This window comes from Acromyrmex echinatior, chromosome 10 (genome assembly GCF_024713525.1).
Source record: "Acromyrmex echinatior isolate Ae372 chromosome 10, ASM2471352v2, whole genome shotgun sequence".
Taxonomy (NCBI): Eukaryota; Metazoa; Arthropoda; class Insecta; order Hymenoptera; family Formicidae; genus Acromyrmex; species Acromyrmex echinatior.
Window position 1 is genome coordinate 9088639 of NC_141861.1, and position 18820 is coordinate 9107458.

The 18820-nt window shown below is 40.4% G+C and overlaps 1 protein-coding gene across 6 annotated transcripts in view; it reads left to right on the plus strand.

Moving 5' to 3' along the window:
* The window catches only part of LOC105150313 (ubiquitin carboxyl-terminal hydrolase 48), a 60739-nt gene that overhangs the window by 10736 nt on the left and 31183 nt on the right, over window positions 1-18820 (plus strand). For 5 of the 6 annotated variants that reach the window (XM_011063318.2, XM_011063317.2, XM_011063315.2 and 2 more), the window contains exons 12-13: window positions 11177-11284; window positions 13368-13474. In XM_011063318.2, coding sequence (XP_011061620.1) covers window positions 11177-11284; window positions 13368-13474 — 215 coding nt within the window. Of the gene's footprint in view, window positions 1-4313; window positions 6637-11176; window positions 11285-13367; window positions 13475-18820 lie in introns of those variants that run through there. The other variant, XM_087410564.1, reaches the window with a different exon arrangement.

Below are 18820 nucleotides of genomic sequence, written 5' to 3' on the forward strand. Positions count from 1 at the left end.
GATTCAACGGTGTGCGAGTTAAACCGGGATCAACCCTTCTCGCGGATTACACGTTTGTCGTGTCACGCGCGATTTCGGTATACACGATACGCGTAGGGGGTATGAAAACCACGAAATAAGTGGTCAGGTTCCCGTATTAAACAAGCAGATACACGCGTAAGAAGGAGCATATATTGTAATGTTCTTCTCGTCACATAATATGATGTAGATGAATATACATTATTACATTTCTACGTATTAAATTTTTAACAGTATTTTTGAAAATAATCTGGTGTTTATAAAAAAATTTCTTTCTACCGCAATTTAATTGGAGAGACATGTAAAAGAACGATAATTCCCTATTTCGACCCCATTTCTTGAGGTTGCGAGTGTCCACGATCTATTATCGAGAATTTGCTATTAACCGAGGGAGGGAAAATGTGAAAAATATTTTTCCGGACCGCTGGTATTGTCTTCGACCGACTCCTTTGTGACGTCGGTGATTAATTTTTCAGCAGGTCGGGCATGCCGCCCCTTTTTTGCGTCACCACTGCCAGTATAATCGTTCTTTGTATTTTTCGAACAAAACTCCATAGTTCGTTGCTTCCATTACACATAGTTATATTATATAGTACGTGTATAGTAAATTTTTTGCAATACTTTTTGGGATATAAAATTACTCTCTATATATCATACATATATATTTTATATTAAATTTTCTATATTTACACTATTCTATAACAAGCACATGAACGTTTTTATTTTTTCCGCATTATCAGTTTAGAGTAATTTTATATGATTATTTTATTTGTTTAAAAGCATAAAGAAGCAATTTTTCGATAAATGATCTTTTAAAAACATAAAAAATAATATTACTAGCCATTAAATTTAATATATAATTTTATTTTGAATGACTACTCGAGTTAAACTATGCATGATATATAAATCGAGTGTTTTATACTTTTAATTTCTTCTTATTTTTTTCAGTAAGTATAGAAAAGTAATCTTCTATTTTATCTCTTGATAAGCAATCGTTTGCTTCCTCTATTGCTCCTTTTATCGATAATTAGCTAAGACTCGCTAATCGGTCACTTTGGAAGCTCTCGCGCCTTTAGGAGAACAAATGGTGGCGAGAATTGCAATCCGTTTAACTGCTTCAAACAAAGTCCCCCGCCAATCCGTCAACGTCGCTCAGATGGATCTTCGAAAGGATTAGGATTTGCATAAACGATCATTCAACTTCCACTTGACGCCACTCATCCTTTCTTTTGGTGCGTGGATTCCCTGACATTGGTGATTTAAAAACCTACACCTCGTAATGATATAGGAACTGTTGACTATAATTAACTTTATAGAAACTGTTGATTATTATTGTCTGTTATTGAAAATGCATTTTGTTATGATACAATATTTTAAATTTAAATTACGAATATTAAAATCATTCTTCAATTTATATATATCAAATTAACCTTTACAGGACATGAAAGCCACTATAGTGTTATATTTTGGCGCAAGAAATACAATGAATAATAAATTATAACAAATGTTACTCAAGGAAAAGTTGTAAGATTTAAAAAATGGATCCTCTAAAGGTTAATGATAAGTTACTTTATACACATAATGTATAATAATTTTACTCGTGAAAGATTAATTTATTTTTCATTCTTTTGACAAACAAGTAAGTATTATACGACGTTTATTACCTGGGTGCAAGCTTCGTCGCAATGTCGGCGCCTATTGGACGCACGCGCTCCCGGCTTGACTTTCGCACTTCGGTAAATAATTATTAATGATCATGCTTGGGGAAAATGTGACCGCGATCTTGTTGACACCGCATTGTAACACCGCGGACAATGGTGCCGTCGTCGTCGTGGGTCTCGGAAGCGCGCGCCGCGAGACTGGCGTAGAACGGAGAAGGTGAATGTGATGGTCGGAGAAGGGCAGAGGCCATAATTAATAACTGGGAATTGATTAAGGTGCCAGATAAGTCCATGGAGCCGGTAGCTTGTGTCTCTCGTCTCTCCTCATCCTTCTCGCGCTCCCTTTGGTTGTCTCTAGCGCGACGCGCGTTACAATATGATTAATAATTTCAAGATAACACCGTCGTCCCCGCAGAGTCCCTAACATCGTAGGCGTCCCTTCGCGAAGGACCGATTTGCGGCCCCACTTACGGTCTCATAAATGACTAATTATTCTCACCGTCCTTCGTTCAGCTCGCCCGGTGGCCATTTACGCTGACTGTCCGGCGCTCCAAACGCAAATCTCCCTCGCGCACAAATCCGTTCGAAGAGTCAATTTTCTCCTGAGGAGAGTACGCAAAGTTTTTGCTTCATGCTCTCCTTCGTCGGTTGACGACGATCGGCTCGATTCGCTCTTACGGAAAAGCGTCTGCCGCTGTTTCGATAACTCGATGCGGCCTGACGTAGGTTTCCCTTTCCTCTTCAGCGAGGGGTGAAACACCGAAGAAATTCCGACTATTTTGCGTACATTTGGCAGGAGGGTGCCGTTGCTTCGAGGCGAACGCAGCGGAAAGAGAGAACGCAGCACGACGAGCGGGGTGGACGGGTGCTCGCGGAAGGAAAACTATAAATCATTCGACGAAACGAGCCACCTAGAAAAAGAGGGGTGAGTCTTGGTATTGGAGGAGGGTGGCTCGTAGTCGTCGTGCATCGACTCGCGAAATCCAACTACCCTTAAATAAATTGATTCATTGCGAGAGACCTCCGCGCGCGCGTTACCACTATAAACTTGAACCGTCCTAAGCTCTTTCTTCTCTCCCTCGTCCGATGATATTTTGCTAATTTTCGAGAGATGAAGTCCATCATCATAGCAGCAGGATCCTTGGAAATTGTTCCTATTGGGAAATGGATCGATCAGTAGATTATCCACGTCTGGTTTCTTCGATTCGATGAGCCTTACAATGTATGTTCAGCTAGAGTTGCCACAAAATCGGGAATCAGAGAAAAGTCAGGAAATTTTGCAAATTTTCTGGAAAATTAAAATTCTTGGCTTTAAAAAAGTTTAATATTATATGTACATCACACGTACGTAGATTTGGAATACTATTAACAATTAAAATTGCAAGCATAGTGTCAATAATATTAATAGTAATTTACATTATATTAAATTGATCTTTTAAGAAAATATTTAACGATTTTCAAATTAAGACAAAAATACAACAAATTTTAAAATATCATTGAAAATCATGGAAAAGTTGTGGGATTTTTGGATAAGGAATTTGTGACAACCTTGATGGAATCTCGCAAATATTCTCGGCAAATCTTTTCATAACGAACGACACGGTGAATGATCTTTTAATTGATCTGTATTATTTTCATCGATAATTGGATTCGTACATTCGCAAACGTACACTCGACGCGTGGAAGGAATTCTTTCGGAATCAGGATGTGTCCTCCCTCTCTCTTTCTCTTTCTCCACCTCTATTCCTCATTCTCCCGGGGGTGGCCAGTGTCTCGGGGGCGGTCATATATCATCCACCCTTGGGGGTGGCCGCGGGGGTAGAAGCAAAAAATCTTACCGAGCAAAAACTATCATCAGTGCTCGGTAAAGCGAGCTGAACGTTTCGCCCGCCTCTCTCTTTCCTTTTCCCTTTCTCTTCCTTCTTCTTTTCTCGTCATATTCTCTTCATCTAAGGTCTCTGCGTATCTGCTATTCTACGTACATTTCCTCATAATTTTCTACAAATATGATTAACAATGGGTTTATGTAGAAATTTCATCGACTTGATACGCTTTCGTATTTCTAAGTGCCTAATCTACTTCCATTGTTGCGTAATATATATATTTAAAGTTTATTAAAATTGATAATTGTTGGAATTTTGTTTTCAAATTACATATGTATTGATAGAACCCGAATAGTACTAACGGGATTTGTAGCTAGAAGTGGAAATATTTATCTTTTTCTTATACTTTAAAGGAGGAGTATCATGCTAGATTCACGTTAACATTATATTTTTAATTTTGGTTTTTTTAGTATAAAAAAATGCGGAACTCTTTTTACTTTTACAAGGAAACTATAAAACTATAAAAAGTGCTGCTATAAAAACTGCCATTATTTTTTTATGTTACTAGAATGTCGTGCTAACTTTACAGATCCTATTTTTGAGTGATGAAAGAAATAATTATAGTTCCAGTCGCGACGTTTCTAAAAACTAACTTCATTGATTATCTTTTTCTTCATTATCATACATTTTAACGGTCCCATCAAAACTTTTGCACAGTGCTTTATTTATAGTATATAGTTTTGATTATTGACTGTCTATTTGCTACATTGATTCGAATCACATTGTTACATTCTGAATCATCAACTTTTAGAACGATCGTGATTTCATTCCGGGGAGTGTGGGGAATTGGCGAATATCGGGGAGCACGTTCATATTGCCGACTGTACTCTCTCCGCAACGGTGCCAATGTAAATAGACGGGAGCGACCAAGCATGGCGGGTGGCTACGTTTTTCGTGGTGTATCGCGGTAGCCCAGTGGTCACGCCTGGCTAGCAACCTACGCGTGTTGTTCTCTGATCGGGAACGCTTGATCAGTATTGAGAGGTCCGGCAAAAAAACCAACTTAGCCGGTGCAACGATCCGCCTTGCAACCAGCAGTGCCCTGCAAGTGCAACACATTCACAAAACGACCAATGGATGCGCGTTATATTATAGTGTGTTCCCTTGAAATTCCTAGAAACTTTATGTATTTTTTTAGCAGTTTACTGGATAGTTATATTAACTCTATCTAATCACTGAGAAGTAAAACCACTTAGGATCACAATCAAGATATAACGCTTTGCCCGTAGTTATTGGACAAAAGTTGCGCAAAATCTGAATCCATAATAATCCAACATAATAATATTAGATGATATACTGGATGGATGTATTGGAAAACCGCATATATTTCTATCAGAGTTATAACTCGTAAGGTAGTCGCATTACATTATAACTGACTTGGAGTCATCAACGACGAGTTTTTTCTCCGTTGTTGATTTTACTTAAATGGTTGAACTTTGTTAGAGAAAATTCACGGTGTCATAGGAATTGAATTATAAAAATTTCTTTCATATTCTATTTATTAATTCATCTACTTATCTTCGTGAAACAAGTTAAGCATTGTATAATCGATAAATTCCTACTTCTGATCACTGCGAATTCGCTCGAGTCTTTCTTTAACTTTTGATTACTTTTTGTTCTAACATTCTACAGTCCTTAAAATCTTCCAATTTCCATCTTTCAATCGGTCAGTCAATGAATTATTATTTACAGTTATTATTTACACTACTTTAATAATACTTTAACGATGTATGTGTCGATTTTAGTTTCCGACAATCGATTGTTGCGCGCTGTTTTCTCATTTGCTCTTTACTTTTCACGAATTAAACACAGCATATCTTTGCGCCTTTCGATAATAATGTACCTTGCATAGTGAAGCTGACTGCGGACAACCAGAAGCGGAGCATCCTCCACGGACCCCCTTTTTATTACATCGGCGAAAGCCTCCGGTCGGTCTTCTTGTTTGCTCAAAGGGGGAGAGGATCTTCGGTCGCGCGGGATAGTCCTCACGAGGGGTACGGGAGAGAAGGGAAACAACGTGGAGAAGAAGAAGGAGGAGGAAGAGGAGGAGGACGACGGTCTGAAGTTACACCGGCGGTAGTCCTGTTGACCGACGGACTGCGGCAGGATGTCGATTATCGACGGTTTTTGCCGTGATTCCCCTTTTTCGAGCCGAGCGCATAATTAGCTTTCGTTATTCTAGCGCGCACCGTCGTGCCGTGCTGTGCTGTGCCGTGCCGTGCCGTGCCGAGCTGAGCTGAGCTGAGCTGAGCTGAGCCGAGCCGAGCCGCGCGCGGCCGGCCGGCCTGCTTCCGCCCGCTGACAACCATCGAAGACTCCTTGCTCGCATTATACTCGCCGTGATCTTCCTCCTTTGCCCGGCTAGTGTCTCTCTCTCTCTCTCTCTCTCTCTCTCTCTCTCTCTCTCTCTCTCTCTCTCTCTTTCTCTCGCACCTTTCGCATTCTTGCTCTTCGCGGTATTATGCCTCTGCACTCTGCTCGCCTCTTTCGGTCTCGGGCGATTTCAGCGGTCGCGCGGCACTGACTCCGGATCACTTAACGAAGGTTCGAGCATTTCCTCCGGTGATCGGATAGCTCGGAGTCATGATGATGATGATGCGCTTTCCTCTTTCCGGGAATTGCGAGAGAGGAAGAAGATATGTAAGATGGCAGGATTTAGATCATTCCTTTTTTTTTGTCTTTAAATGATTTTACTTCGATTCTGATATTTCCTCGTTGAAAAACTGCTATCTTATTTAAATCTACTATTTTTTAAATAATTGAAATGATAATTCTCTCCTATTAGACTTTCATAGAAATATCATCATTAATTTCGACTTTTAAACTATGACTTTCAAAAATGCTTTTTCTTTCTATCTTCCAACAGTCCATGGACTGTAAATTGACTGTATTACAATTCGTGTGATTATTGCTTTCCGTACCGTTAAGGAAGCCTCGTTACAAGCGAAATTTGTAAATACCTTAGCGATGAAGGAGAAGCGAAGATCGGTTCTTCATATCGCGGGGGCATCACAAACTTGGTCGGAATATTTGTCTTGTATTAAAACACTATGATCACTATGATCTCCTAGACATACGTCGAAGTTATGCTAGCTTTTGCAATAACCCACTGTTTTTTTTGTATGTTTATGTTTTAGAAACTAATGCCCATTTCCACCAACATAGATTAACTTTAATCTCGGTTCAACTTACTCTTTGTCTTTTTCTAATCTTTAGAATTAGTTGAATCGAGATTAAAGTTAATTTACATTGGTAGAAATGGGCATAAGTCGTACAGTTACGCGTTATCGTCGATCAATCGCGAACGAAATACGAACGTCTGTGATACTTTCGTTTTTTTTTTATATATTAAATGTCGTTTCAGATCTTCGATCATAAATTGACGTTGAAAAGGAGGCTGAATAACAGTCTAGCCTATTTAGGAACTACCATGAAAAACTCGAAAATGATTCATGTAATTATTTTTACAGAAAATTATATTTACACAGAATATACAAGATATAAGTTTTTTTTTCCTCGTGCTTTTATTTAAAAAATATTTCTGCTTCTATAGCTTGCTCGTTAAATGCATTTCCTTTCGTTTTTATTAGAATTATCATTTTCCTTGAAATCGACATTTACGTGTGCGACCGCCGGAAATTTAAGTCTGCCGGATCTGACGGAGGATATTTGGCGACGGGAAAGTCCGTTGATGTACATCAACGGTTTGTCTCGTCGCGTCGGTTCGTTTCTCATGATCAGCGCGGACATACGCGGGCTCGCAACGTTGTTCTCTTATTTTCCCCGAGTGTCCCGCGGTAACCGGCAGCAACATTGTTTTTCTCTTGCTCTGCTCTTCCCCTCCCGCACTCCGCTTCCCTCGCTCTTTCGCCATCTATCTGACGACTGGCTTTTGGGATTCCTTTTTTAATACTCGGACACACCGAGGACCTTTTACCACGGACACGTAGGGGCCCTCTTGTAATGACCGCAACGCTCCAATGCACTCGGCGTCCGGAGCTGCATAACCGGATGCTGCAGCGGACGCATAGGATGCATCTTGCAGCGCATCCATCTATCGTTTGCTGAATCTCGTTGACATTTCATTTTCGATGTTGCAAGACTGTGATGTTGAAATACATTTGTCGTGTTTTTGTTGAAAATAATAAATAACAAATAAATATAAAGCTATGCGTAAAATGACTAGGATATAATGATCACATCGAAATGTAAATAGTACGATAATTTAAATTTTACTGTTTTTGATTATTTGTTTACGTATTATAATTTTTTATTAAGTTATAATTTTATCTATTGCAATGTATTTGCCTGTACGAGATCTGACAATTGATATTTGGTAATAATAGCTTGTAATTGCTGATCTTTTCTTCAGTTGATATAAGTGAAAATTCGTAAACGTTTGTCTCGATACATTAATTCTCCCGGAGACATGGCCAATAATTCGTTGACAAGAACGGTAATCTCTTCGGAGAGATCGAGAATCATCTAGTCAAATACTGACGGGAGGAGCGCTAAATCAGGGAAAACCTAGGGACACTCGTTTTGGGTCTCGGGGGTTGCCTGGAAGACAAATGTCAGCGGAACATGCGGGGAGCTTGGCTCTCGGCCTCTCTTATGCGTGGAGATGCACGGTCTGCGGCGGTAAATCAAGGGTGGTGATATTAAAAGGCCGCTTATACGCGAAAACATAAGATTTATTTCTGTTCGAGTGGAATGCGCGCGCGAGAAGGAGCGGGATAAAGGCGGTTCGTTTCGTCGAACGAGTGAATGCGCGAGGAGCGAAAGGAAGGCCAGATGAGAGAAAGACGGATTATATACGGAACGAATTTTTCCTGACTCGTACGTGCGCGAATAGAAAGACGAGAGTAGAATTCAGGCAAGATAAAGCTGCATACGCATCCATGAACGAATGACAACGTCTGTCACTGAATGGTTCGGACCAATATTGCAATACGAAAAGTGAAGCAGAACAGAATGGACGGAATGTATAAAATATAAATCGCATGTACGATATAAGAGTAAATATAAATTGTATTCAGTACAAAAAAATGTATGATTTATACATTGAAAAAATACTATAATAAATTTTAACAAATATTTGTTTGAATAGTTTTAAATTAAATATTTTACTAAATATATATTTATTTCATACAAAAAAATCATTAATTTCATTTAATTATAATTTTTTTTATAGAGTGAATATTTAGTTAAGTACTGTAAGTAAATGTTTACTTAATAAATTGTTATTAACTATTCAAAGAAATATGTATTTAGTAAATTTTTTTTAATGTATGTAACTGATGATTTCTTTGAATACTTTTTTCTTGGTTTGAACAGATTACGTAATTTAATTGTTGTTGTCATGTGCATTGTAAAATCTATATCTTTTGCATTATTTTTTGAATGGAATTATAATACAATCTTAAAATAAGAAAAGAATCGCTCGATATTTAATGAATTGTATTAATGAATTATATCGAAATTTTTTAGTTTTATTTACATTTCATATTTTCTTCTTGCACTATTATAATTTAGTTCGCGGATTGTGTCCATGTAATGATTCATTTTCTTTTGTAAGGACTGGCCCACTATCGCGCGAGATTCGGTCGTCTCGGTTGATTAAGGCCATCCACAATGATGCTGTCACTAGGTTCGTTCGTGCATAGAACAGGATATTATGCACCGGTATCGGACAATAAGTTGTCGACCACAATGACTTGGCTCGACCGTTTTTCCTCCGTCGAACGATCTGTAACTCGTTCGTTCGGACCTCGTCGCTGCTGTACCAACGCCTTCGTTAATTCTTTCGTTACTGAAGTCGACAACAATTCACCGTGACTGTTCTCTGTATGTCAGCAGCTATAATTGCTCAAGTACAACTGACATTCCTGAGCTCACCAAACTCGCACGTTTTTGTTCCTAGTTCTCCGTTCTTGGTTTTTTTCATTTTTGCACATAAATAAAGATGTATGATTCAAACTTCTGGAAATACGTCAACCATATCCAATCTTATATCGAAGGTGTGATTTTTCCTAACATTTTCGTGTACACAGTTGTGACGGGAGACGTGTCCGGTGTGTTGCCCTACACGTCGTCCGAAGGCAGGAAAGTCCGCAACCGAATCCTGTTTTCCTCCTCCATCTCTCCGCGATCTCCGGGGAGCAATAATCGTTGCGGGGCGGAAAAATTTCGCGACAGAAGTTAAACAAAGCCTCGAAGCAGAAATAAAAAAGCGGGGACGTGGACGAGAGAGAACGAAAAGAGAGAGACAGAGAAACGTAGGGACATAGAAACCGGGGGGGTTTCCCAGCTTCGACCGTAATAAGGGTGACCACCTCCCTCCGCGACTCCGTTCGTTCCTGCCGCGCGGCGTTCCTCTGTTCTACTGTTTGAACAAGGCTCATAATTAATACGCGCATTCGCTTCTGGAAAACGCGCGCCCGGGGTGCTCGGGGAAAGGGACATTTTTAAACTACGGCTTCGGATAGTCGCCTTGCCGCAAAGCGCGTCGATACCTCGTGAGTTCTCCGAGGGCTGCTCCGATGTATCTCATATTTTTTATCTCGTTTTAAGGTGTCCTTTTGCGAAGCAAATTCAGAATATTGTCCTCTGTACTCTTTTAATGACAAATTCGTTGCCGTGAATTTAAATTTAACCCTGAAATACGGAAACAACGAATTATTATGTGATATTTTATAGTTATTAATATTTTTAATGTGTAGTTTTAATCCTAAGTGTATACTTTCTTTTTCTTTAGATTAAATTATTTGCAGTGTTTGTTTTGAAATTATTTTTTAATCTATTTGATCTTCAAGATTGCATCCACAAATCCTATAAAATTATAGCTTATAATTTTTTAATTGAATTGTATTCATTTTAAATATCCTCAGATTTTTTTCTTTCGCATCACGTATCATATAGCATGTAAATTCAAAAAGATTTCCGTCTATTCCCGTGGTAGAATCACATGATAGCGTACCTGGCTCGCTTCGCGAGAGATATCCGTCTTTAAGAGCATTATCTGGATGGTCGTCGTCGGCTATGGGGATGGCAAAAACCATCCGCCCCCTTGTGGTATGTGAAAAATGATGCACAACCCCGTCCCCTAAACATCACCTCCGGAAAGTCCCGAAGGAAACGTTCGCCGTCGTCGTCGTTCTCGTTGTCGTCTTTCTGGTTCGTAATCCGTGAGATCGTGTCACAGACGGGTTCGCATTATCGAGAACATTTAACTCACTCGCAGCTACGTAGCTACTGAGACTATTTCGAATTTTTCCAGTGGACCTCGTCCACGTGAATGACAGAATCCAGAATACATTTCATGAACATTTGTTTTTATTAATAATTGCGTTATGCCAAAAGATAAAGAAATTGTAATCGATATTAGTTTAATAAGATTAACAACGAGTTATACCTGTGCGAATAAGAGAACATTTAATAATTAGAAAAGTAGAATATTTATTGAAAAATAGTTACAGATTTGTAAGATAATTCTCAAAGTTTTATGTATTATTTCATTCACGAGGCGCACTTGAATTATTTATCGCGATGTTCACGATATTATTTCTAGTTTAATAGTTATTTAATATTCTCGTGTATATTTCTTGATTTCAGATACGCAGAGGTTTACTCGAGAACACCACCGACAGGTATCCAGAACGCGTCGCTCCTTTGCGAGGAGCATAAAGGATTACTGCACGTGCCCAGAATTACTAACGAACTGTAAGTATAAGCCGCTGTGTATTTCCCAGAAAATATACTTGTTCGAAATACATGTTGCACGCCTCGTTACACTCACGTGCGATGCCTGCGGAGGAGAATCGTATTTCGGGAGGGAGAGAAATAAAGTCAATCGCTTGAGGGACACGGAAAGTGGCTCTCCGAGGTTTCGGGTATTTTTCCTTGGCGGGAATTTCTCGAAGGACACTATATTATAAAGCGAAAGTGCGTGACCTCCTGGCACGCCTTTCTCTCCTTCTCTATGTCTCCACTCTCGTTCCTCGGCCCCCGTGACGTGATGGATACGCGAAAATGTCACTCGCACGCCCCCGGGGCCAACGCGCCATCCAACATCCCCCGACCATTATGCTAAACCATTGTCCACTATCTGCCTAAGATAGCCGGCGGCTTAAGTCGTCCGCTTTTCCACCGTCTCGGTGAGACCGTTAAAAAATCATTTTTACCACCTTGTCCCCTCTCCTCTTTCCTCTCGCGAGGGCGATTCTTGTATCTGTCTGGGAATATCACGGATATTTGCTGTTTTCTTCCGTGACTTATCATATCGTTATATTTACGTATATTTGAAAGAGCGATTGATTTACATACATGATGCAATGATGTGTTATAAAAATCTGTTGAAGTGGACACAAAGTGGATTGCTTAAAATTTTTCCTAGTGTATCTTCTGATTTTTGGTAAATAAGTAAATATAATATTTTGATTATTATTTTAATCTCTTTTATTATGTATTTAGTATTTCTTATAACACTTACAAAGGAACGTTCTCAAGTGTAAATCTCATAACAGTGCTAAATTTTATGGACTGTTACTTGGATGATTAGAAAAATTCACTGGTTGCTCAAGTAATAAATCTACAAAATTTGGCATTGTTATGAGATTTACACTTGGAAACGTTTCCTTTTTATGTTTCAAAAATATAAGATCACGTCGTGATTATTCAGGTTGAAGATGATGTTGTAAAAACGCGTGTGAAAGAGAGAGGGGGGAGGAGGGGAGGAGAGAGAGAGAGAGAGAGAGAGAGAGAGAGAGAGAGGGAGAGGGAGGAAGGGAAATTCATGAAACGCTGCGTAGTCTGGCTAGTATATATTTTTTCTACTTCGATTTCTCCCCTCTTCTCCTTTCATCGTCTCTCCTCGATGGATCTACCATTATTCGGGCGTTAGGCAAATACACAGGAGAGACGACAAGCTCGTCCGCGCGTTTTTGCCTCCGTGAAAATTCAAATGAGACCGCGCGGCATATTGCGCTGAATCGAAATTAATGTCGCGCAACTAATTATCGGTCGAGTCATCATCGTTTCGTACTGTTCGGGCTTCTCTTTCGCTTTCGTATTGTGAGTCTCGTTGCTGTATAATCGTCCATCGTTCTACCGAGGGACAAACGATCGCGCCAATTACCGTTTATATCATGCGGCCGTCTTAATCACGTTTGATTGATCGATCATTCATATAGATACGTCTTGCACTGTATATTTTTTATCGAATATTTTTATAATCATTGCGAGATGTAAATTGCGAAGAGCGAATAAGCTTAGACTGCTGAAATGCTTGTTTACACACGTTGCAATTTATTTTTTAATGAATGTTTACGCTTATACAAATTTTATCCGATTATTTAATAATAAATTGTGATTGTATCTCGACCTAATCTCGGTCCTACTCCGAAAATAGACAGTTTCGAAATTATGGATATTAATAGCGCAGCAGTTCGCGAAATATTATTGATTGCGTACTAACGCGAGATTCTCTCGCGATACGAGGTTCAGGAACCATGCCAGGATCGAGCGAACAATTGCAAGGGCAAAAAGCTGGAGCCGTGGCACAGCAAGAAATTTCTAATTTGCGGTATAATTAAGGGAGGCGATGCAAAAAGCATTACGGATTCTACGGCGTTGTCGGAAAATCGCAAATTCCATCTTGCAAATACGGCTCTCGTCCAATCGTGTTTTCTCTCTTTCTCTCTCTTTGCATGTTTCTACAGTTACTTTATTATAAATATCACAAATTTTGTTGTGCTAGTTTACTTCATGGTCAGAATTATAGCGGAATATTATTTAATTGTTACAGATACACTATAGTAACTGAGGAGGAATGGTTGAAGCTCATGCAATTCTACGATGTTGACTATCCTATTGTCATAAAGAAGACTGGCGATGACTATTCCACGAATCCTGGTGAGTGCAAATCTTTTTATGATACAAGCAATGAAGGATTGCGATGGATTGTACATTGTATTATTTTTGATATAGTCTGCAAGTGATGGTTTCAGCTGACAGTTTTAAATATCACGACGTGCCGCTATATATAATAGATGTACTTTTTTTCGTTTCGCGATATTTTATTGTTGAACGACTTCCCCGCGTGTGCGTGAAATATTCGCTGATAATAACCGTGATATAAAAGTTGCGCTAGATCGCATTTAGCGATATATCTTGTACAGATAGACGGAGAACGTACGTGTGTGTCGCTACCATAAGCTTCCTACTCCGCCTCTTTCCCAACCTAACCCAAGGAATAATGCCAGAAGACATTAGCCACCGATTTACATAAAACCCCCTTCCGTCCTGCCCATCTTCTCAGTTGGCTTCTCCTCCAGGCCCCAAAGTGTCTCATTATAATTAAGAAGTATCCTGAAAATTAACTGGCAGAAAAAGCAACGCCACGCCGGGGATACGGCGGGTGAGACGGCCGTAAATGGCCCTCTCAAAAGTTTCTCGCCCCCCGTTTCACGCGATGTGTCGGTCTCGGGGTATTTACTCCTTCGATGTCTTTGTTTCGTCGATCACACTCTGTATTTTAATAAATCTTGCGAATTTTATAGATTCTAAAAATCTTACCAATCTATCGAAAATATAATTACTCGTATAAACGTAGGCTGGGGTGATTGGGATGAAGAATGAAATTATAATAAATTCAAATGAAAGGTTCAATCGATAATAAAACAAAAAACGCAATGATTAAAGGGGTTAATAAAGTCAAGCTCGGTGATCGTAAAATAGTAACAACGCAACAATTATTATTAAAAACAATATTGTCAACATTTAGGACATCCTGTCTGACAATTAAAATCGCGTAAAGGAACACGGCAATGTCTTAGCGTCGAGACACTACCGTGTCTCCTGACTTTTCACGCAAAACATTTTCGATCTTTTAAGAAATCATCTTCAGTGCCGAAATCTTATTACAGATGGCATTAAAAAGTTAAGTCAAGTTGTTTGCTTTGGTTATTTAAATTCATCTCAATTCTATAATACTATATAACTAGTATCGCCTAGTATCGTCAAGAATGGAGTGTGCGCTTTGAGGAGCGATCAAGATTCATTCAAGTTCTTCGGGCACGTGTCGCTTCCTCAGACGAGCGATCCTTGTCGGCCGTCTGGCAGGCAAATTGGGTTCCGACGGTAACACTCGGGGGACTGGTGATGCGAGAAGGGGTACGACGTTCACGTCCTGCCTCGTGCTGGCCGCCGTGCGACGTTTATCGTGTGCGCGAAGGATCTCTAAACATCCCATTGTCTTGTCCGTCTTTCGGTCGCGAGTGCGCCACCTTTTTTTCCGGGGCATTTGTCAAGACGCTCCTCCGGTTCCTTTAGAACGATGGCAAGTTACGCGGCCGCCGCCGTAGTTGCCGCCGACGACAACATCTGAATTGCAAAGACCTCACCTCTCGTTGACGGCGAATCGAATGGCCGGTATCACGGTTGGGATACCGACAAGCCCACCGTCTAAATGGAGATGTCGAGAGTTAAACGATGATTTTTGTGGATGTGCAAATGTCGAGCTAATGATACATATTCTCGTCGAATGTTTCATACTAATCGTACTATGTAATATCTAATTACGTAGTATTTTGAGGATCATTGTAAGAGAAAAAATTAAAATTTATGAAAAATTTTGAAATATATCTTTTATGTTATATTTGTTACATTTCCGATTTCATAACCGTACTTCTAGCATTTTAATCATTTTCATTTTTCGATGTCTATTTTCAAGAACGCGAAGCGAGGAAGAATTACGTACGAAAACGGGCGTCCCAGCTTATTTTGAGGACGCGCTTTGCGGACAGGAAGAGCCTCGGGGTGATCGCGAAAGGGAGAGGGACGGATTGCCAAGCGCAAAAAATGAGGGGTTGCTTTTGGTGACTGATACGGCCCTGACTAACGAGTCCTAGCCGGTCGTGCTACTCTTAAAGCCTCCAAGGATTCCCTTTTCCTGCTCTCTTTCTCCCCCTTCTGTCCACTGTCTCCCTCGATCGTGGAAGCACATTAGGCACCGTCCAACCTCGTATCAATCACCCGACTACCCCCGACACCCCCGTCGCAGGCCGTCCGCTTGCAAGTTGACAGAACCGGAGGTGACGCGATTGAATACCACCCTCTGTGCCTCGTTGCTCCTTCGATCAGCTCGATGACGATGGCGATGCTGGAAAACCTAAACGAGGGAAAGAAACGTTGCCCTTTGTTAATGCCTCGGCAAGGCAAAGAATCGATCTTAATGTGAGACATCTTATTCATTAGTTAGATCTCAACAACTTTATCTAATCAAAACGGATCTGTAAGATATTTTAACAAGCTAAATGATGCATTAATTAATGTATGATAGAAATCATTCTGTGATTCGTCCGCTTTAAGCGGAAGTGAATCTTATGAATTATGGATCTTCATTATTGTTTTGAACACTTTAATTGGAAACTCATATCGCTTATTTTGTCTAATTTAATCTGTAAAATTAGATTTTTGTTTTTACTTTCCGGTAATATATATAATACAATTATTACATATAGAAATACAGAAATACTCAACATTTACAGAAAATCCAAGTTAAAGAACGAGATTTCTTTTCGAATTGTGCACCAACAATTATGTAAATTGCGTCTTGTGCGATTACATCTTCCGGGAAACGGCTTTACACGCCAGATGAAGTTGATTCTAGAAATGTAAGCGGCGCGTTGCTGCTCGCTGTTTCTCCGAAACGTCGCTCGTAAATATCGCTTAGGCGCCAGGCGGTATCACAAATCAGGCGTGTCGTAGGTACGGCACTGGTTGTATCGCAAAACCAATGACGAACGAGTGAGCGAGACCAAGAAAACCGTGCACGCGGGACAGACAGACGGGGGCAGAAACCGGCACGGCGGCGGCGGCGGTGGTGGCGGTAAGAGAGACCGGCCTCGAATTAATATTCGGACGGCGATTTAGATTTAGAACACGAATTTGCTGATTAGTTCCCTCCCCGAAAATGCGGTCGCCTACGTTGCAGCGGACCTTCCATAACGTGCGGCTAGGGTGGCGGGGACTGGGACGGACCTGGATTCGAGATTTAGTTTCCTGAGAGGGTTGAACTTACCAAGGGGTCAAACGATTCAGGAGAGACATTTGTTAGCTCCCTGTCCCCACCCTGCGACAAGTGCGCCGGACACGTCTTAATATATACATCCGCTGACCAATGAACATGCCCTTATGAGCCACGGTGCCGTGCGGTCAAAATCGCTGCACTATAATGGATACTGACTTCTACCCGAAACTTTTTCGCTCAAGAACTTGCAGTCCCGAGACAAGGGATTGCCGTTCGCTTAAGAATTTATTTCTACCACCCTCACCGATCGCGTTTTCACTAAACGGAAACAGGGAAAGTAATCCTGATCAACGATGTGTTAATATCAATATATCAAATGAAGTAACCCTTTCAACCATCCTACATGATTGTTATAAAATTGGAAATCAGAGAAATGTTAGGGAAATTGAAAACGGTTAGAAAAATCGGGGAAAAATCAGAGAATTTTGTAAAATTTTCTAGAAAATTAAAATGGTTTTAAAGAAGTTTAATATCCGTATATTACATCTATGCAATACTATTTGATACTATCGATTTAAAAATTAAATGCAAGCTATGTCAGCAACATTAACATTAATTACATAAGTGTGTTAAATTTCTCCTTTAACAAGATATTTGACGATTTCCAAATTAGGACGAACAGATAAAAAATTTTAAAATATTATTAAAAGTATTAGGGAAAATTATGAAATTTTGTCGGGGAAAGTTATGGAATTTTAAGAATTTGTGACAGCCCTGATATATTACAAAAGAAATAAATAATTCTATACACTTAATTTCAAGCGCTCTGTTACAATTTAATTATTTTAATTAATGCATCAGCCAAATTAATTTTTCGTTTGTACCACTTATTTCATTTCACTCTGGACGGAGATCGAAAATTAATTTTTGGTCAACACGACGATTGCGTACTTTCTTTTTTATAACAGCCAATGTAGATAAGAAAAGGGAGGCTCAACGAAAACATTAGCGTGCGGGAAACGGAAAAAGCAGCGTTTTCGCGTAATCGCGCAGGAAACGAGTAAAGTCGGGCAGGACAAATTTCGCAGGGACGAATTAGCGCATCCTACTGCTAGGTTTCTCGAAACGCTCTCCCTCGCTGCTTCTGTTATCCCGAAGGAGATCCCCACTTGTCGGTGGACCTACGGGGGGTCCTTTTCCTCCAGGATTAAATGGAGCGCCTAGATGACCGATGCTCGTCCTCCGGCAGCGGTGGAGTGTGCGAAGCGCGATGCTAGGGTGAAGAACGGGGATGGGGGAGTTGGGTGGAAAACAAGATAAAACAAGGATAAGGCTCTCTCTGAGCTTCCCTCTTCCAACTTCAGTAGGACGCATCTTCCGATCTCGTCACAAGGAGACCCTCGATAATCTGGAGGTGTCTAATCGTCTATATCGCTTGATTTAAACCGCCGCGTTTGTCTGCCGTCCAAGTTTATCCCCTCGCGTCGCAGAAAGTTTTTAAGTGTACTCTCTCTCTCTCTCTCCCGTGTATTCCAATCGTTGTTTATTTCATTGTAAAAGAGATAAAACGAAATGACTTGGTGCAGCGAAATATTAATACTGTCCTATTTATCATCGTTAATTTATCATCGCTGCGTGACAATTTTTCCAGCTGAAAATTATTACTTTCGCGTTCTTTTGCGAGTAATTTGAGAAACGAGCTCTAAACACACGCACCAAGGAAAACCGGAGCTCGTTAGCTACGGTTGACACACCTCATTGCGTGTTCGTTGCTCCGAATCCAGCGATTTGCAAAGTAAAGGCGGAACATCTCGCGTTTAATTAACGAAATTCGTTGATCATCGCGGGGTACTTCATTTGCGAACATTTCGCAAACGTCTCTCTCGATCTCCGCTTCGCGGGGTGACAATCGCATTTTGCGGATTTCGAGAGAGACGCGCGTAATGCCGTCGAGTGCCCTCGTTGCTGCCGGCTCGGTGTCATCCCGTAAGAGGATTAGATCTCGACTTTGTTGTGGCTCTCGAAGACGTTCGTTAGCGAAATCATTATTACCACGTCGATCTTCCTCCGCTACCGCGAAAGTCGATGTTGTGCATTGAAGACGCCTGCATCGAGCTACGTTTGAGAGATTCGTTGATTTTAGCTGCCAATTACTGGCGCTCGCTAATGGGCGAATTGATTAAAAAAGTTAAGAACACTCAGCTAAAGATCAGAAGTTGCATTCTACC